The 22,622-nt window shown below is 35.0% G+C and overlaps 1 protein-coding gene across 3 annotated transcripts in view; it reads left to right on the top strand.

Moving 5' to 3' along the window:
- LOC150078782 (beta-alanyl-dopamine/carcinine hydrolase-like) overlaps positions 1-22,622 on the top strand; it is a 96,972-nt gene that overhangs the window by 62,481 nt on the left and 11,869 nt on the right. For 2 of the 3 annotated variants that reach the window (XM_090383454.1, XM_090383453.1), the window contains 4 exons: positions 88-307; positions 4,974-5,073; positions 12,994-13,128; positions 20,624-20,814. In XM_090383454.1, the coding sequence (XP_090239580.1) occupies positions 88-307; positions 4,974-5,073; positions 12,994-13,128; positions 20,624-20,814 (646 nt within the window). The remainder of the gene's footprint in view (positions 1-87; positions 308-4,973; positions 5,074-12,993; positions 13,129-20,623; positions 20,815-22,622) is intronic. The other variant, XM_090383455.1, reaches the window with a different exon arrangement.

The following is a 22,622-nucleotide window of genomic DNA, read 5'->3' as shown; positions in this document are numbered from 1 at the left end:
ATTGATTCTTAATGAAATTATTATAATTTTATATTTGGGCCCTTCTGTATATGTATATTTATGTCTGTTTTGCATATGTTCATTTAGGTATTTTTGGGACACAATGAAGATGCTGACCTTGAAGTTCTCAATAACTGTTTTTTGGTTCATGCGCACATAACAACTGCAAATCCTGCTGAGGAAGAGAGATTTGTGTCTTATTGCTATCCAGGAGAGATACCAGGTTTCTGTATGGGCTATAACACTCATGGAGTATTATTCAGTATAAATATTCTTCGGCCTACATTTACACATCCTGGAAAAATTCGTAAGTAGTTTTATTAAAAGCTCCCCAATATTTTTTTTAATCTTGCATAACACTGTGCAAAATATACTGTCTACTAATTTAATAATCTAATTTCTCAATATAAAATTAGATTCGACTAAAGGTAGCAATTACATAATGTCATTCTGTAAATCACTGTTGGACATTGGAATTAAAATTCCCTTTTATTTCATTTCTATGAAAAGATGGCATAAAAATAAAGATGGTACATCAAAATATAACAGTTTTTTTTGGTACTCCACCAAGAAAGATGGTGGTGCAACATTGCATATCAGTGAGTATATACCCTTGAACCACACCAAACGTATCCTTTTGAACCAAGCTGAACTAAGTGAAGAATATTCATAAATGTCTGCTTAATCAGAAAGGTAGTAGTTGAAGGATTATCATACTTCTGCGCAATGGTCTGCAGGTTTTCTTTTATTAAGACAGTCTACTTAAGAGTATAATTGGACCTGAAAGGAGAAAATTTTTTGTAAACATGAATTTATATTAGTATTTTTCATTAGTGAAATTATATTGATTTCCATAAAGGAATCTTTTACATCCTGGAGCGCACTGTCATTGTAATCACCATTCTACCATATCATGTAGAGAAGGCCTGGGTTTGAATCCTGTTGTTACAAGAAGAATTGATTTTTTTTTTTTTTTTTTTTTTTTTACCATGGCTGACTTAATCTCAGGTGAAGTTCAAATGGATATTCTCCCTGAAGCTTTCATTTTTTACCCAAAGAATAGGCAGACCAACCATAGAATATATCCAGTTTATAGACATTATATATAGCCACCTCATGTCCTAATCTGCCTCAGAGCCTTAATTTAAAATTCAAGCAACCAAAGTATTTCCATTTTGATTTAAACAGGTTTGAAGCATCTGTATAAGATCAGAACACGTTGATATTAATTAAACGAGAAATTTTTAATCATATCAAATCACTGTGTAGAATTTTCATAATTCTCATTTAAAATATTAATAATCTTTTGGTTTCATTTTCGCAGACATTCATGAATGTACAGTCGATGTGTTAATTTAGGCAGTATGAGAAAGATAATAGTTATGCCATGGAGAAATTCGATAAACTTCTCACATGTGAGAAAAAGCTGTGCAAAAATCTGTTAAAATAAGTGTTATATCGTTTATTATGTATAATTGTACATATACCTACAAAAGAGAGAGCGTATCCATGTCTCTTGGGATATTATTTGCTGTTTAATACTTTGTAATCCATATAATGAAGGGTGACCTTTCTCTGTTTTGCCTTATCACTTTCAATAAACTTTGTAACCAAGTAAAGTTTATTTTATTTTTGTTTTATTATAATGAACTTTCCTTTATTGTATTAATACAGTGGATTCAGTTATTTTGGCCATCAGTTAATCGGGGCAGCCATTTATTTGGGACAAATCTTAAAAAACAGAACCCAATCAAGAAAATAAACAGGGTTTACTTCACTTAATTGGGACAACATGCCATTTAATTGGGGCAGGAGACCGCAGCACTAGAGATTACCCTACGATTGTCTCAGACCTTACCACGTGGTTCGATCGGATTTCTGGAGGTCACAACCATAAAACAATAAAAACAATTAGCAGTCACCTGTTTATTGGGCTTTTCTGTTAGTGCAATCTGTTATAAACGGATAGTAAACTCGATCTTATTGAATTTGCGATAATACCGACAGCTGGAATTCTGTGGGTTGTTATGGTGAAATGTGTTTACACTTCCATGACACCTTCAATCATATAAAAAAAATTAATTTTCAGAATCTTCTCTTCATTCCTATTTTTAAAGCTTCGTAACATGTTACTCCGTTCTCACTTGCACATATCATTTACTTGCAATTTGTGTGTGCCATATTCTTTGTTATTGATTACTTATCTTTTTACTGTTTTAAATTTTAACCCCCACCCACAAATGTCAGTGAACAGAAATGTCAACTAGTTAGTATGTACATATTGCAGTACATATTAATTATTCCGATTATCACGTATATTCTTCTGATTTTCACACATCATTTAATTTTTTAATTGGTAAAGTAATAAAGAGTAAATTTGTGCTTAATATATCTTTACTTTTATAGCTTGTGGATAATATTCCTCCTATTTTCGCTAATTAGAATCGCTGTTTAATAGAATTAAAATTCAATTCACAAACGTGATCACAATGACCAGTGCTTACTACGCATCGTATAGTGAACGGTACTTTACTATGGTGAGTCCATTGTAACGTGATTTGATTGTACAGTGAACCAATTGTAAAGCCGGGGGTCCATTGTATTTTTAACTATTTACGTGAAACTTCGGATAATTGGGGCAGCCACTTAATCGGGCCAAAATGCACTAGTCCCGATGTATCCCAAATAACTGGAATCGACTGTATTATGATAGTCACATTGTTATATCTTCGAGGCTAATATATTAAAAGAAAGAAATTACCCCAAAACAAATACAATTATAAAGGTCAATTACTGCAAAAGAAATTCAGCTATCCAGGTAAACTTGTAACCCTAAGCTACAAGTTGAACTGGAAAAGGCTGATTATTTGAAATCACTGGCTAAGAAAGCAAAGAATGGAGGAGTCCTCTCTTACAGTATATTCGGCTCGGTTCCTATCTATGGCTAGAGGAAGTCCGCTTCAATCAAGGCCGTAGTTAGCTGATCTCAGTTAGAAAGCATAGGGTTCCCCATGAGTTATTTTGGGTTTTTCAGATAGCACAACATTCAAATCAGCCCACGAACACTCACTATGTACAGGCATAAGGCACAATGGTATAATATGGTCTAAGTTCCTGATGCACCCAAAATTCCACAACAAAGAATAGGGACAAATGAATATGAAGAATTTAAAAAAAAAATCAGATTGGGCTTTTGTGTAATGGATGTGGAGGTCTTAGATAACCCAGTTGATATTGTATTGGCCAGGTATTTCAAATCTATCTTTACAGAAGAAAGATTCTTCACAGCAAGGAACACTGTGCAAATCAAGCTGAGCTGTAATGACATTATTGATATTGCAATTAATGAAGATTGAGTATTAGAAAACCTTGTCAGCCTCAAGGCAAGTAAAGCCCATGAATGGAGTGATGGCATATACCAAGTAATTTTTGAGGTTGGTGGCAAGAATGCATTGAACTAATTATATTAATTATGAACAGAATTGAAGTCCTCTTCAGTTGAGGCTGTGGTTTAAGAGAGATTCCTTTGGATTGGATAAGTCCAAGATTATTGTTAATACATAAAGACGGCAATATTGGATAATAACAGTGAAAATCATGGAGGCAATAATCAAGAATGAAATACAAATTCATATGGAGAGAAATGCTGTTCTGACGGAAACACCCCATAGTTTTGTAATGGGAAAATCTTGTTTAACTAGCTTGGTTAGCTATTTTGAGAGTCACTCATGAGCTGGATGTAAGGAATAATTTAAAATTTGTTTATATGGATTTATAGCAAAGCGTTCAACTCAGAAATGCATGAGAGGTTACTGTATGGACTTGAACATGTTGGCATCATGGATAAGATCCTTAGATAGATTGCAGGGTGGCTGCAGCTGCTTCAAATTGCATGTTACAAGTGGGGTCCCTCAGGCATTAATAGTGGGACCATTGTTTTTCTTTCTTTATTAAGTGATATTGGCAAAAAATTGTTTTTAGGAGCATTAGCAACTAAAGCCATATTGCTCCGGGAATATGCGGTAGCCATTCCCTGACCTTCCCGCATCCTCCGTATTTGGTGGTGACAGGCTCCAACCCCAGTCTAATCAAGAAGCGTGTGCTATGCACTGCTGTTCCTTCCCACCTGGCTATGGAGGTGCCATATTGGCAAAGGGATACAGAGTGTGATAACAAAATCAAAGAGTGGTTAATGATCAGTACCAAGCAACACTCTTTCAGACAATTTGGACAGTCTTCAACGATGATCAGAAAAGAGGCAGCTATGTTTGAATGCAGTGAAGGGCAAGGTCTTATACTTCTACACTTGGCAGAGTTGAATTTAAAACAGTAGAGGAAAAAGGGATGTGGGAGTTATAGTACAGGTAGACATGGAGTTCTCTGAGCAGTGTAGATATTTGGCAAGGAGGAGCCCCCAAAATATTCTAATGAGGATTTATCAAACATTTGCTTGTAGAAATAGTCAACTATTAACTTATACCAACTGTATAAGTCAATTTTAAGGTTGCATGTGAAATTCCGTACCAAATTATGGAGACCACACCTAAAAAAAAAAAAAAAAAGGCAATGCCCAAAAACAGGCAGCATTTCTGTGTTGATATCAGCAAAAGGGTGCTGATATATGAAAGACATTGAATATGTGAGCTACAGAACTTGGTAACTAGGCATGTTAGAGGAGGATTGGTTTGAGATCTTTGAAATTCTTAGTGAAGACAGAAATTGAAATGTTTGTATATCTATTCCTATAATAAGCAGAAATATTGAGTAGGGATTAGCTAGCATAGTACTTTTGTTAATGTTGAGCTGTTGCTATAATAAGCTATTAAAATATGGATTTTGTCTCAAATAATTTTTTATTATCATTCTTCTTATTTTAAATTTTGAAATGTATAAAGATGCCTACATTATATAATGAAGCAGTTGGAATAATGTTTAGAGCTTTATTTCTATATATATCATTTTTTTTTTTTTAGCTCGTCACTTTTACTGTAGAACTCTTCTTGCTTCACGTGATAGAGAAGATGCAGTCTCTAGGCTAAAAAATATGGGAATTGGATGTGCAGATGGGTTTAGGTATGTGTTTTTCTCTTTAGTTAAATTGATTACTCTATCTGTGTGGGTTTTTTTTTTTTTTTTATTGCTCAGTTTTGGAGTTTGTTTATGCCTGATATGATGTGCGTGCGTGTAAGCATTTCTTTGAGCCATATCATTTGATAAACACATCTGTATTACCCTTGTAATTGCCCGAATCCTTAAGATATTCTCAAGGATATTGGCAAAACCCATGCACACCACCTTTCTTCAAATATATTTTGTCTCTACAAAATAGATTTCTTGTACTTACAATTATGTGCCATGTTGTTAACACCCCCCCCCCCCCCCCCCCCCGAAGTCTTGAGTTAATCTACAAGACTTTGGACTCTAATCCCTCCTGTCATGCATGGACAGAATTGCAGATATATATACAGTGGATTCCAGTTATTTGGGCCACCGGTTAATCGGGGCAGCCGTTTATTTGGGGCAAATCTTAAAAAACAAAAAGCAATCGAGAAAATAGCCAGGGTTTACTTCGCTTAATTGGGACAGCATGCCGTTTAATCGAGGCAGGAGACCGCAGCACCCTACGATTGTCTCCGACAGTACCACGTGCTTTGGTCGAAATCCTGGAGGTCACAACCATAAAACAATAAAAACAATTAGCAGTCTCCTGTTTATTGGGCTTTTCTGTTAGTGAAATCTATCATAAATGGACAGTAAACTCGATCTTACTGAATTTGCGATAATACCGACAGCTGGAATTCTGTGAGTTATTATGGTGAAATGTGTTTACACTTCCATGAAATCTTCAATCATATAAAAAATTAATTTTCAGATCTTCTCTTCATTCCTATTTTTAAAGCTTTGTAACTCGTTACTCGGTTCTCACTTGCAATTTGTGTGTGCCGTGTTTGTTATTGATTGCTTATCTTTTTACTGTTTTAAATTTTAACCCCACCCACAAATGTCAGTGAACAATGTCAACTAGTTCGTATGTACATATTACAGTACGTATTAATTCTTCCAATTTTCATGTATCATTTAATTTTTTAATTGGTAAGGTAATAAAGGATAAATTTGTGCTTAATATATCTTTGCTTTTATAGCATGTGGATAATATTCCTCCTATTTTTGCTAATTAGAATTGCTGTTTAATAGAATTAAAATTCAATTCATAAACATGATCACAATGACCGGCGCTTACTGCACATCGTGTAGTGAATGGTACTTTACTATGGCGAGTCCATCGTAATGTGATTTGATTGTACAGTGAACCAATTGTAAAAAAAAGGGGATGGTACAATTGGGGCAGCCGCTTAATCGGGCCAAAATGCACTAGTCCCAATGTGTCCCAAATAACCAGAATGGACTGTATATATGTTCTGACCTAATGCGGAATTTTTTTATGCATGCTCCTATATTTATTCAACAAATCTTCAGATTATGTGCATTAAACATCATTAGTCTTCTTATGAATAATAATGCCCTCTTTATCCCCTGTCCCTTCAAATCTGGCAATCTGTTTGTTGATATCATCAATTGTTGCTCCTGGCAGACACTCTGGTTCTAGTTCACCCAATTACAAAAAAGTTTACTTGTCTCCCTGACAATGGAATCTCCCAATAAACTTAAATATTCTTGAACCAGAGCAGTATGCGCTTGACTGTTCTGTTCCGGAGCCCAAATCAGGGGTGCATCACCCATCAGGTCACTAGATATGAGGGTCCGATGAGTTCCCAGTTTTATTTTCTCAATGGAAAGTACCTGTTTCTTCAGTTACTCTGATTCATCTAGTACTGTAGCAAGTTTTAATATAAAATCCGTATACTCCTTACATTATGAACGAAAAAAAAAGATTTTTGTTTGAGTTATTACTATCAACTAGATTGATTTTTGAATAGATGCCACAGACTATACAAGCAATGAACTCTTGACTCACAGGAATATCTATGTCCATTCCATCTGAGTCATGATGTTTTTTTGCTAAGTATTAAAAAACGATCTTGGGTGAAGGTAAAGAAAGCCAACACAAGAACCATGGGGAACTTTGGAAACTTATATACTGGGCAAACTTTGGTAAACTTGTATACTGGGCAAACTTGTTTCCCGCTACCACAATTTCTCCCTGCATTCTCAGTAAATAGATGGTGCATGTTATTGGTAGTGGCAGTAGAAGTCGATAAAGATGTATTGATTAGTTTTTTTCTCATTATTAAAAGATTATTGGAGTTCATGAGTGTGTAATGCCTTTGTGGCTGAATTTACTTAAGGGTACAACCCCCCCCCCCCCAGACTGCCTCAGTCTCAGTTTTAAAATAGGAAAACGACTTCTACAAAAGGTGTTTGTTATCAGTAGTGGCAGTAGAAGTCATTTTTCTATCAGGTTAAAACAGTGGGAAGGGGGGATAAATGCCCCAAGACAGGCAGTTTGGAGGGTTTACCCGTAAGTAAATTTCAGCCCACTCATGAACTCCAATAATCTGCTTTTAATAATGAGAAAAAACTAATCAATACATCTTTATCAACTTCTACTGCCACTACCAATAACACGCCCCATCTGTTTACTGAGAATGTAGGGAGAAACTGCAGCAGTGGGAAACGAGTTTGTCCGGTATAAGTTTACTGAAATTTCCTGTGGTTCTCATGTTGGTTTTCTTTACCTTAGCTGGATCTTGTAACAACCATTATTAAGGTAAGAATTAAACTAACAAAATATTACAGTAATTATTTGTCAAAACTTTATGTACTGCTAAGCTTAGAAATTTAAGCTTACGAGATATTGAAAAGAATGTAACTTAGTGGAATTAATTTTAGAAATGGTAAGAATTAAATTTATAAAATATTACAAAAAATCACTTCACAAAATTACCAAAATTAAATTTGTGAAATTACAAAAATTTGTCTACTAATATCTGGAACTATTCTTCTTGATTCTTGAATATAATCCTAGAGAGGTAACTGCTCATGTCTGCTCTCTGCAACTGCCAACCTTTATTATCAACTGTGTATGTTAAAGGATTGTCAGGGCAAAAAAGATCAGGATCATTAGGCAATAGGTTAGAATTATCTTTCTAATGGGTAAATGAGCAATCTGTGTGAAATCATTAATGATAGCAAATGCTTTATCATCCACACCAGACGTTACCAGTAAATTTTCAAAAGGAATCTCAAAATATACTGAGTTAAAAAATGATAAATGCAGAACATGAATTTTATAGAGTTGGATAAAGGGATTATGAGCCAAGGGAGAAAGATTCTATATTAATTAGTCTTTGACATGGAATAATTAAAATAGGTGAAATTAGTCATAGTAGAAGAGACTGATAAATTAGGATTCTGTTATAAAAAATTAATTTGCATTTAGGAGATCAAATGTGTAAATGGACTGTTCAGTTAGTCCATATATATTGTGGAATGAATTTGAAATATATTTAATATAAATAAAAACCAAAAAAGAGAATTTTTGTTAATTTGCTCTTTTTTGTTAAATTTTAATAAGAGAAATAAGAAACAGATTGGTTACAAGTGAAACGCTAATTAAAATAGAACTTTGTTGTTGCTTTGATTATTTTAAACTAGAATACCCTATATAAAAATATTTATTTATTTTTACTTATTATTTGAAAATATAAGTGAGATTAAATATGGTTTTCTGAGAAAGAAATGTCTGGTTTCAAATTCTGCATATCCTGAAGGATTTGCACATCATTGGTTGACTGCTAATTGCTGATATACACATTTAAGGTTTGTAGTTCTTTTGTTGCACTATATGTGCCACACAGAAACATGTGTTTATCAATCTTGTGCATATAATTTAATAATTACTTTGTGTCATGCCAAATTGTTAACTACCAGTTTGGTCTATCTGCAGAGGAAACAGGTTAGACTTTACTTTGGTAGATTAGAATTAAAACTGCATAAAAACATCAGATTTTAAATATATGAAACAATGCTTATCTCAGGTATGTCAAATATTGCATCTTACTTGGCAGCTAATAAGATTCTATACTGTTCTGATAAATGTAAATTCTGGACAGTATAATCAAAGGAAATTTATAAAAGAAAGGTAATTGCTCTAATTGAAGCTACAAAAATAATTGTTACATTATTATTTTGTATCACTCATTTCAATACTTTCACAATTACTGTTAATTTGATTATCTTAATTTCTACACCTTAAATAAATTTTGTTTTTGCATTTATTGCATTTTCAATAATCACTTCTGCTGAACAAGTGAACTGGCTAAATGATACCATTGTTTACACCTAATATATATATATTTGTATACACTCAGTGATTATTGGGAGGCTGATAACCAACTTACACACACACAAGGTATATAATATTGGTATATACAGGTTGAAAAAAATATATCTATGAGAGTCATTTATATACATTTGTGATTGTGAGTGGATTGTTTTGAATGCACATCTATGCACTGAGGTAGTTAAAGCCATGAGGCATCAGTATATTGTGTCTCTGAATTCCATTTATTCCACAGTCAGTTTGTCTGTTTTGCAAGAGGATAAAAAACTGTATAACCCTGACTCCCCTTTCATCTTCAGTCCCCTAACTGAAGATGAAAAATGAGAAGTATTTTTCATCTTCGGCTGGCAATGGAAATTGTGCCTATGCTGCTTTTGCACATATCAAAATCATAATAATTCCACCTACTATGCTACATATGAGTATATGCCATGCACAAACTTATCACCATCAGCAGCTAGGGTGCCATATTAATTCATAACAGTATTAAGAGTATGATTGAAGAATGGCTTATATTTGAGAAAACAAATAGCTTGGGGGCAGAGAGCAGTTATAAGTAGAGCGTGTTTATTTGTAGGGAGTTTGTGAATCCTGATACTCATGGCTTTTGCAAATTCTTATACCCATGAATGAAGACTTGGATGTATAAACAGTCAAATATTTTTATTACATGTATTAATAAGCATGAATATAAGGGAACCATGAGCAATCATACTTGAATGTGTCTATTATAGTTATATAGCACAGCTATCTTCTGTACAGGAAAATTGTCTTTTAAAAGCATATAGTTTTCTTAAAACCCCTAAGGTTTCTTGTTAATCAGTGAGGCTTTATTGCAATTAGGATTGATTGATTCCACTCATTAGGATATAAAATAAACTATTGTTTATCATAGTTTTATAACAATTAAGCTCCTCAAAAATTTCCTTTAGAAATTTGACCAGATTGTTAACTTGTCAAATTGTTAACATGCATTTTAAGCTGGCCATACTTGTTCAAACCAATAGTCAAGTCAAGTTTGGTAATTAACACATTCATGTCAGCTGACCATGCACATTGAGACAATTTGGTATCAGTTGGTATTAGCTACTCTAGGACATACATGTGCATTTATGCTTTAGCATTTATGCACATGCATGTCAAAAATACACACAAGGTGTATAAAATTTGTATATACCATTTTACCATTTGCCATTTACCATATACATATTTGCATATGTGTACCTTCAACACTTTTGTTGAAGTTTTTATGGCACGAGTATTTTTCAGTTTTGGTGGAAATCTTCACATGTCCGTTACAGTCAGATCTTATTATTTGTTCACAAAGAACAAGTAACAAAACTGAACTATGGTTAATGGTGTTTTCCTCACTTTGGTAAATATGTTCACTGCTTGTGCCTCTGTATGTCTTAAATTAAACCCATGCTCTGTCTGGGTTTAATCCTGCCATGATTAATACATCAGCTGTCAACTAATTCTGCAGTGGTTGGGAGTGGGAATGGCAAAAAAAAAATAATAAAATAATAATAATAAATAGATTGTATGATATATTGAAAAACCGTATCAGTATCTTGAAAATTTATTTATTATGCTAAGTTATACTAGCAGTACTTAAGTAGGAATGATTTAATTGCTCAGCATATGTGTACCTTAACACATTTGCTGCTTCTTGCATATACACCGATGAGCCAAAACATTATGACCACCTACCCAATATAATGTTGGTCCTCCACATGCAACCAAAACAGCTCATACCCGGTGAGGCACAGATGCTACAAGATTTCTAAATGTGTCTTGTGGTATCTGGTACCAACACGTAACCAGCAGATCCTTTAACTCCTGTAAGGTCCATGGTTGAGATGCTGCAGATCACAGTTGCTGTTCCAACACAAACCACAGATATTCGATGGGATTGATGTCTGGGGAAATTTGGAGGCTAGGGCAATACCTGGTAGTCCTGGGTGTACCTGGTCAGCAATGATGTTTAGGTTGGTGGTAGATGTCAGAGTGCCTGGCACATGGATAACTGGAGCCAGGATATCCCAGCAGAACATCACTCAAAGCATGACACTGCTGCCACCGGCTTGTTTTCATCTCACAGTGCATCCAGTTGGCATCACTTCCCCAGGTAAACAAGGCACATGTACCCGGCCATCCACATGGTGCAACAGGAAACGTGATTCATCAGACCAGACGACCTTCTTCCAATCACTCAAGGTCCAGTTTTGATGCTTGCGTGCCCATTGTAGGCACTGTGGCCGGTGAACCCTGGTAAGAATGGGCACTCGGAGCAGCCTGTGGCTACGCAGCCTCGTTTTCAGCAGGGTTTAATGTTCGATGTACTGTGTGTTGTGACACATTACTCCCATCACCAGCATTCAAATTACCGACGAGTCGCCCTTCTATTGCCACATACCATCCGGGAGAGCCTTTGCTCACCTCGAGTATCGATGAGCCGTGCTCGTCCAACACCCCGCTGGCGATTCATTGGGGTTTTCCCTCCTCAGACCACTTTCAGTAGGTACTAACCACGGCTGACCGTGAGCATCCCACCAGCCATGCCATTTCAGATATGCTCTGATCCAGTCTGGCCATTACAGTTTGGCCTTTGTCAAACTCGCTTAAGTCGGCTGCCTTTCCCATCTGAAGAACAAGAGTAACACTGATTAATGGAGCTCAGTATCAGGTGTTTTTTATACCGCATCCTGACCCGTGCAAGTGCCATAGTTCACCTGCAGTTGCTTCGATTTGCATAACAATTTGCTGGTCATAATGTTTTGGCTTATCAGTATATGCATCTTCAGATTTTCATCTACTTGGAGGGGAAACCACCCTACTGTTAGAACTTTTTCTTCCAATTTGAGAGAAGAAAAGCTAGATATTTTTTGTCAAGCAACATGGGGGCCGATTAATTCAGTCATAGTGAGAAGAAAAACGATAAATGTTTCTGCCCTTCCAAATACAGATTGACTCAATCCTGTAGTTTTCTATCATGGGTCAAAACTACAGTGAAAAGCTGGCAGCAAAAGTGTTTAGCTGGAACAATTGTGTTAATTACCAAACTTGACTATTTGTTTTAACATGTGGCCTACTTTATGCAATGAATATGCATTCAGTTGATACTACTGAATGTAGACTGCATTGCGGTATGGTCAAACATGAACATTTTGAACAGACCATTTTAGCCACTTTGGCATTTTTAATGTTGGTGTTTTGATTTTTGGTATTTTGATTGTCACTAATTTAAACTAAATCCCACTTAAACACTGTCATGAACCAGGTGTAGCCCTTCGTAGTACCCTTCTGCTCCCCAGGTGATAGATGATGTGAGTTGGATAATCTTTTGCTGCAGCATCATACCCATGTCATGGAGAATTTGTTCTTCCAGGACCTGATAGTGACCTCTCCTTACTTTGCAGGCTGTACAGTTGCCACATTTCAATTCATTAGAGCATTTGTGGCTGAAGACCATTAGGCATATAGATCCTGCTGTTATCCACTATCCAGGTTTGTACAATACTAGGACAGTTCCTAACAATATGTCCACTGAGCGTATTATTTACTTCTTATTGCACTAACTAAAAATATGGTTTTAGAAATATATTATTCTCCAAATATTTAAGACTTTCATAATTATTCATTATAATGAACATTTCTTGTAACAAATATTGAAATTTGTTTTACAACAGTATTAACCTGGTGGAGATGCAGGAAAATGATATTAAAATGTGTAATATAGAAGTAGCACCTACTGAAGAAGACAATATGACTCTAGTTGATGTGCATGATGTTCCTAGAGGAGAATACTATGTGCATTGTAACAAGTATGTATAAAAATACTAAGAGAGACTTAACTATTAATTCTTTAATTGAGTCATATAAAGTAATCTTATATTTAAAGCATTCATCAAATAAAGTTTGAAAGGGAAAAAATTTGGAACAATTTCATAATTAGTTAAGTTCAGTTAAGTATTTGTACTTAGTGGTCATTATGATCACTCACCTACAAAAGTAATTCAAATGAAAAGTTAAATAACAGTTATATTTCACAGACAACAAGCAAACTATGCAAGCCAGTCTTCAATGTAATCCCCATTACATTTCACATCTCCAAAGCTACACTGCCTGAATTCCTTAAGTGAAGAAGTTTTATGGTTGGTGTTGATGCCATTCATGCATCACCATTTGACCTCTTCATCTTATGAGAAGTGACATCCTCTTAGTGGTGCCTCCATAGCCAGGTGGGCAGGAGCAGCAGCGCGTAGTAGACTCTTCTTGATTAGACCAGGGTTCGAGCCCATGACCACCAAATACAGAGGATGCAGAAAGTCAGGGAATGACCACCGCATATCCCTGAAGCAATATGGCCCTAAGGCCATATTGCTTCAGGGATATTTGGGAGCATTAGCAACTAATTGCTAATGCTCCCAAAAACCAAACAACAAACAAACATCCTCTTAGTTTGTTTGTGATTATCACCAAAAGAAAAGGTGATAATCACATGGAGCTAAGTCTGGTGAATATCGAGAAGGTAATACTGCAAACTTCGCCTCCTATCTCTGATTCTCTGTAGAACAGGCTGGAGATTGAGAATGGGTGTTATCATGTTGCAGACACACACATGAAGACAGTATCAAGACAGACTACCATGCCATTTCCTTCAAACTGCTGTCTTTAAATGGTTCAGAAGCACAACACAGTATTTTTCACCAATCATTGTTTCTCTTCTTTCCAGTTAATGTTCTATAATCACTCCTTTATGGTTCCAAAATACAATCAGCAATGCTTTCCTGGCTGATGCTTGGGTATCGTACAGGCTCACCTCAACTTTCTTCAGTAAAGCACCAGTAAACACAAAAAAACTGACCAACACAGCATGGCAATTTTTTTCAATAGTGATGCAATGATTTCCTCGTATGGGTTTTTTCACTGCCACTGTAATTGCTAGTTTTGCAACATAATGTGCTTGCCCTGGTCAAGGAGAATCCTCAATTGAGGATTCTCCTTGATTCATTCATGCTTCGCCATACTGAGCCGACATTCTGTGATAAATTTCAGCAGGTTTTATTTCTTCTGCATTCAGAAATCAGATGTTGTAATAATGTCTTTGGACATCTCTAAGCATAGATAATTATTCAGATATGCCATTGCATGGATGTCTCAAGATTATGAAACATATCCATAGATATGGCCAATTATTCTGCCTAAAGAGCATCACACAGTTTGCCAGTGGTGGATTTCCATGCCACATACCATTCAACTTCAATCCATAGCTGCTTGATGTGTTTCAGATCTAGAAAGCTGGTTCTCCAAAAAAAATAGGGGAAGGGGCAAGCCTTTAGAATGCTTTAATGCTTTGCAAACCATATCTTGCATATCTCTGCTTTGGTAACAAGGCACAGTATCTTTTTGCAAGATGACATTCAGAATCAGTGGGATTATGGATAAACAATATTCTCACTGATCCTTATATAATGCACAGTTGTAAGACATTGTTGCATTGTCTTGGAGACCCAGAGTTTCCCAACATATTGTTACCTATACCATAACTTCTACCACCATCTTGCATAATCTGAATTGTGCATGTAAGGTCCATCACCTTGTTCTTTGCAAAATATGTTATCTATCGTGCTGAATGGTGTACAGTGTGCTTTTTTTTTCTTTTTTTTTTTTTTTTTCAGTCCAGTAGTGATACCTTGTAAATATGCAAGTCATACGTTAGCAGGAGATGGGAATGGATGTCATGATGTCCCACCACATTGTCCTGCATGGAATAGGTCCAACCAGTTCAGCATAATATTCCATTGTTACTGGCTTAATGGCATACTGCTCTCACCTCATATATTCACTTTTCCTTTTGCACAACACTACTTGTGATGGTTGTCTTAATCTTAGTTTTTAAGTCTGTGTTATGCCTTTGCTTTTAGCAACAAAGACCTCTCTCTTCATCATACAACTGAAAACACAGTGATCACTTCCAACTAAGGGTTCCTATATTTTCAACCCTTGATGCTAATAGCAAATAATTTTCAGGTTTGCAGATAATTGTCAGGTCTGTAACATTCTTGCCAGTTATAATACTCATTTTCAGTCAATGCATATGCTAAAGTAGGTGAATTATGCAATACAGTATCATGTACTGTACCTTGCACTGTACAATAAATGTATTGTTCAGAGAACTAAAAATATCAACTAATTTGTCTCATATCTCAAGCTTCAGGATAAATTGTTTGACACCTGCATTATATCAAAAGATTATGATTCAGACTCTGCATTCTGAATAAAATGTATCTGCAGTGTCAAATTCTTTAGAGTTAGTATTTTTTTATTTTATTTTTTATTTATGTATTTATTTTAATTTATTATTATTTTTTTTATTTATTTATTATTTTTTTTTGTATTATGGGCAACATTTTGATTGTAGGGCAACAATTGAAGCTGTGAGAGACCTAAAAACTTTTATTTTTTTTCCCTCTTCATTGTAATGTAGAAAAATTATCAAAAAGTAGATGACCTTGTTGCCAAAATATTCTGCCTCTATCTGTGCTTGAATTTTGACATTTCATGATTGGTTAGATTTATTGAGCAAAAACCAGCAATCTCTAGGTCCCAAAGTTGCCACATTTTGGATGTTGCACCTATATTAGGCCTTAAACATAAACTACAATGTCACGTATGTGATTAAACTAAACAGTGTGCTCTGCCTAATGCCAAAAATGTTTAAAACTGAAGATTGTGATTCAGACTCTGACACAAGAAATACTAAGCTGACAAAGTTCAAAGTTTCAATACTCATACAAAATTTGACAACTAAAAGACAGTCTTAGATCACATGAAAGACTAGTAAAACAGTAAGTTAAATGCCTGTATGAAATCACTAGACTGGCAGCTTACTTCTTTATGCCTTCTTTTAGAAATTGAAAAACAGAAGACTTAATATGGATTTGGCTTTATCAAGAATGCTCTTGAACTATATTCCAACTCTGTCCAGTTTTCCATTTCATTCCACATTAATGAAGTGATAACTAATTAATGCAAGACATATACTAAAGTAGGTGAATTATGCATTTCATCATGAAATGCAATAAACTATTTTAAAGTTCTTTGCATCCCCCCATCATTTGCATGTCCATCACATAGTGCAGTCACATATCTCGACAAATTCAAAACCTAATCATCTGTCATCAACAGATTCTCTTTAAAAAATTAAATACTTACATCTTTAAATTTACCTAGCCTCCTTTTAACAACAAATAACTATGATAACAAAACAGAACAAACTACCCGATAATAAGCAGCAATGATGCCTGACCGAATTCCACCTGAGTCATTAATGCTATTTACAAAAGAGGAAAAAGAAAAAAGCATTGAAATTAAGATATGTTAAAAGTGAAATCTTTATTACAAGAATCAAATATGTAAATATACCTGTTAAAACATATGACATTCAGAGTTCAGGTATATTTTTTCAATTAATGTTAACACTTATAGTGTTTACATTAATTGCAATGTGGCTAATTATGAGCTGAGCTGCCTAAAATTGGCTTTGAAGCAGTATTGTTAAATTTAGCAGGTGCAAAAACATATGCACTGTAAAGTCTCAATTATCCAAGGTAATGCAGACCAAGGGAACAACTTGGGTAACACAGAAGGTTTGGTAAATTATTATTAAATAAACTGGATTTGAATACATTAATGTGATGATGGACACTGTATTTTCAGGTTAGACCTACTTATTGAACATAATAATTTTCAGATTTTCAAATTATACAATAAAACACTTAATTTTATTTTACAACTGTTTTATTACAAAGATGAAAAAAAAAAAAGTACATGTATAAAAATTACAAGTCATAGACAAGAAAAATGTACACATACAGTCATTGGCACTACACCTTAATATCATATAAAAAATTCCTTAATGGGTTTCTGCTTCATAGAAGCTCCTCGCTTTTTAGCTGCTATATTTTGTAGATGCCAAAGTAGCAAAACATTGGGGAGTGTGGTATCCTCCTGCTGTACAATATAACGTAAAGCTGACTCAATAGCATTTAGACCTGTGTGTCTTTTTTTTTTTTTTTTTGTAGTTTCTATGCACTCTTCACTTTCATCTTTTTGTTCATCAACAAGCTTTATGATCATGTCATCAGTCATTTCCAGCTGTTCATCAGAATTCATCCACTCTTTAATATCCTCTGTAGTAAAAGTGTCCAAAACAGGAAGGTTTATTGGCTAGTTATGAAAGGGTTTCCTCACCTCTTTCATCTTCATTTGCCATCTTGTTCTCGTTGGCTAGATTTTGGGAGCAAAAAATATTTTTCCAGAATTTAATAAGAGTAGATGTTTTAACATCGTTCTATGCTTCTGCCAACCAGTAAATAACATCCTTGTTGTTTATTTTTTTAAGATTCTCAACAACACTGGACCCTGTTTCAAGATTTTGAAGTAGCTGTTTGAAGAGATGTTGCCTATAGTTGTTTCAAAGTCTCCAAAACACCTTGATCTAGAGTTTGAAGAAGGGATGTTACATTACGTGGCAAAAACAGAGCTCTGATGTCACCAAAAACTAGTTCACTTTGTCTGTGTGGGATGGAGTATTATCTAAAATTAAAAGTGTTTTATGGGGAAGTTTCTTTTCTTTCAAATAATTTCTTCTGCCATGGACAAATTCTTCATGAAACCATGTTTTAAACAAACTTGAATCCGTCCATGCATTTTTTTTTTTTCTGATTTGCATAGTTAACAGGCAAACATTTTACATTTTTTTAAAGTTTGGGGGGTTCTTGGACTTTCCAATTAGAGTTAATTTAAGCTTATGCCCTCTGATGAATTTGAACATGCCAATACTGTCATTCTCTCCTTGATTCATTTATAACCAGGAGCTGATTTTTCTCTTCTAGCTGCAAGTGTTTTGGATCGGAGCATTTTATAATTCAGGCCAGTTTCATCACAATTATAAATTTGATCCAAATTCAAATTTTCTTCTTGAATAATTTTTTGCTAATTTAGCAGTAAATGTTGCTATTTCTTCCGATAAAGCTCTTTCAACTAGCTGATAATTTTCCCCCAGTGATGTTCAGATTTCTAACTCCAAACCTTTTTTTCCAATGATCCAACCATCCAATACTTGCAGTAAATTGTTCTTCCCATTCATTAAAATGCTTATGAAAATCTAAGGCCTTAGCCTATAAAATCGGTCCAGAAATTGGGCTACCTTTGTCTCTCATCTGTGTGAACCACAAAAAAAGAGCTTCAGAAGTTTGTTCAAATTCTCCTTTCTTCATTGTTTTTTTCTATTCAAAATTTCACTATCACATACAGATGCTCTTTGTGAACACCATTTTTCAATTTCTGCTCTCTTTCTCCTCCAGCTTCACCTCCTCCACTCACTTCACCAACACCTAAGTCACTAGCCTTTTTTTTTTATTGTTTCTTCTTGATCCAAGCATTTGATTACATTCAACTTCATATCTAAAGTCACAACAACACGCTTCAGTTTTACACTTATAGTGCTTACACTAACCATAATAACATAGATTAAACATGACAAATTAAAAAATTAGAGAGTAAAAATTTTAAATCTTTAATAGAGAATGAAAAGTCATGAAAATAACAAACGTAAAAGATCAGCAAAACTCAACAGTCAACTGATGTGAGTTCTCATTCTGTACTGAACCAGTACTCTTGTCTTTGATGACAAAGTACATATATATACACAACTTTTCGACAATTCACCTCAGATAATGTGGAACCTTGGTTAAATAAGTCTACGGTATTTGAAAAATAACAAACTTAACTACAATTTAAAAGAAAACAACTTATTGGTACTGGAAGTCCTGGTTATCATAAAACGTTTTGCTAAATCAGAGGAGGATGTGTACGCATTATGATTTTTACAGTGGTAGTAATATTTTTTTGTTAAGTAGTCCAGCATTCTGTATACAGTAATACCCCGAAGTTACGCGATAGGTGGGTCCGACGAAAATCGCGTAAGTCGAATTCGCGTAAGTCGGGGTACAACTTTGCATATAAATACATATAAATTTTGCTTAATTGGGACCAAGGACTCAAAAACACTAGTTTAGAAGAAAAATATTAATAAAATTGCAGTTCTTTATACATATTAATACAAAATATGTATTAAAAAAAACAAATGACTTACGTAAAAAAGTTATTTTGATGTCGATGGCTTCATAAAATCTAACAAATTCATCTGACGACACAGCGCGTTCTTTTTTTCACGCAGAATTTCTTCGTAGCAAGCTAATAATTTTTTTTATTCCTTGCTTTGTAGCTATAACGCGTTCTTCGTTGGAGTCTGTTTTCTAAAATTTTTAAGCCCTTTACAATTGAGCCCTTTTCAATTTTCAACCTGTCAAGTTTGCAATTGTCATGTGCTTTTCGCCGTTGCTTCATTTAGGCCTGTAGCACGTGCAATATTACATGGTCTTTCATTTCGCTCAAAGCGTTTCACAATTTCATATTTTTTCTCTATCGACAGAGGTGGACTGGCCATGAGCCTTACCGGGGAAACCCCGGTGGGCCAGTGTGATTTTGGCCATAAACCATAGTATGAGGCCACTATAAATTTTCCCGGGTAAGAATTTTTGACCCAGTCCGCCTCTGTTTATCGATAATTGCTTTTCTTTTTCTCTCTGAATCTGCAGTGTCTTCACCAGGACGCTTCCTTTTCACACCTTTTAATTAAGTATTTTACTCATTTTTAGGGAATAAAGCACAATTACAAAATGAGGAGGCACGCTTGATAGGCATAAACAAAGCTGTGCGCATGTAGCAACTGAATAAACAACACCATAAAGGCAGAGATACACTATTAACACCTCACATTTCTAGGGGTTACTACCATAAAACAATAAAAATCCAGTTGCGTTTCTGCTAGTTAAATCTGTTATAAACTGGTAGTAAACTCGATCTAATTGCATTTGCGATTATACCGATAGCTGGAATTGTGTTGGTTTTTACGTTATTATGGTGAAATGTGTTTCCCCTTCACTGATATAAAAAACATAAAAGCAACAAAGTTGAATTTTGTTCATCTTTCGCTCTCATTCTCCGCCGTCGCACCGTATATCGATAACATATGAAAAACGACCTTGAAGATAGTGGGCGGCAGCGTTGCCAAACGAAAAAAATCAAGAACCGCGTAACTCCGAGTAATTTCATTCTAAACTTTAGAATCTTCAAAAACAGCATAAGTTTTGTTCTATTAATTTAAAAGAAATTAGAAAATATAATACTTATTTGACTGTTTCAGTGTGTGTAATTTTTTTACTGTTTAATTTCTGAATTTAATTTCAGATACAAAAGGCTTAATATTCCTCAACTTCCCACACCTAGTTCAGACTGCAGGGAGGCTAAAATGGCAAAGTTGCCACCTCCAGCAGATTTTACAACTCTGGTACAGATCCTTGGAGATGAAAGTGATGAAGATAATCCTATATTTCGCAATCCTCATATAGGGCTGCCAGACTATGTAACAGTAGCAGTAGGCAAGTTCAGAATTAAAAATAAATCTGTAACCCACAAAATTAATTTGACTAATTTGTAATCTTTGTTGCCATCAGTACAGTTATTTAAATACAATATAACCTCAAATCTGACAAGCAACATTGGGACTTATTCTTGCCAGATTTTTTTAAACCTAATATTTAAGGCTAGTAGTGAAGTGCATATTTGATCAGTTTAAGGTAAGTTTTTGTGAACTGTGTGAAGAGACAACTTTGTGCTGGCAAGTAGTGTCTCTTACCAGCATTTCACTTAGTCAACTTCCTCTATAAGAGGTCACAGGGAGTTACTGAGATTAAATCATGACACTGCCTTGCTACAGTTACTTTTGAAATTTTCTACATGGGATTTTTGAAATGTTAGCCATTGATAATTTAATGCTTGAGCAGAGTGTCATGTACAATTGCTGAATGCTGCATAATTTTGATTTAATTAATTTCTGTTTAAGTGTAAGGAGGAATTTAGGAACAAGTTTCCTAGTATCCGTGTTGCATATAGGAACACATTCTATAACTTAGTAACTAAACTGAAGCAATGTTGACTTAGGTGAAATTTTATGAAGATAATTAGGCATTAACTATAATAATAAATAAATAGAATAAAATAATAATGAAGGCACTATTGTATAAAGGAACCATTGTTTAACACATTTCTGTAGTCATGCCATTGATGGAGCTCGCTGAGTGAAAATGCTGGGTGGAAAACCCACGGGCCACTAGCACATAGTCGTCTCTTCGCACATGCCTCAAAAAAAGCAACCCTATGCTATAAAAATTATGCAGTATTCTGATGTAGTGGTGAACATTGTTACTAGAAATGATAACTTATATTATTTTAGTATTAATGGCCTCTAAAGTATACACTCATAACTGTGTATTATGTCTGTAAAAGTTTGCATTTTGGGGCCAATTTGCATGTTGTGAAGATTGAGAAACTTAGAATAACTCATGACGAAAAGCCTGAAGTTTGAAAACAAAATGTTATGGCAAAAATTATATTTAACATGGTTAGTCGCATTAATAATAATTAACACAGTTGTCTAAATGTGAGCATGGGAGAGTTTGCTGTAGTTTCCTGAAGCAGCATGTTCCTGACTCAGTGAAGCCTATCCTTTATGATTGGATCACTAATAATCAATCTCCTTCATGGTGTCTATCATCAAGTCACAAACGATAGCTGTTATTCAAAGTGTACATCATTTAAGAACCCCCCCCCCCACACACACACACACTTTGGGCTAAGACTGTGATGTTCAGGAAACTTTCCCATGGTCAATACTTCAACAGTCATGGGAATGCTTCCAAAGGTGGATGATGCCCCAAATTTCCAAACTTACAGTCAAGAAAAGAACAAATAATGAAGTAATGAAGCAATTTCTAGCATCATGTTTAAAAATTAAATTGAATATAAAATAAGCCTGCTCATTTCCAAGTTTATGACATACTGTTTATAGTTTGTCAATTAACAGCAACTATGGGAAAGGCAGCGGACTTAAGCGAGTTTGACAAAGGCCAAATTGTAATGGCACAAATGACTGGGTCAGAGCATATCCGAAATGGCATGGCTGGTGTAGTGCTCGCAGTCAGCCGTGGTTAGTTCCTACTGAAAGTGGTCCGAGGAGGGAAAACCCACGAACCACCAGCGAACTGTTGGAAGACCACGGCTCATCAATGCTCGAGGTGAGCAAAGGCTCTCTCCCAGATGGTACGTGGCAACAGAAGGGCGACTGTGATGCAATTAGCCGGTAATTGGTGGAATGCTGGTGATGTGAGCAACGTGTCACAACACACTG

Source organism: Mastigoproctus giganteus, chromosome 10 (assembly GCF_048544385.1).
Source record: "Mastigoproctus giganteus isolate SK-2022 chromosome 10, ASM4854438v1, whole genome shotgun sequence".
NCBI classification, from domain to species: domain Eukaryota; kingdom Metazoa; phylum Arthropoda; class Arachnida; order Uropygi; family Thelyphonidae; genus Mastigoproctus; species Mastigoproctus giganteus.
This window is presented reverse-complemented; position numbering and strand designations above follow the sequence as displayed.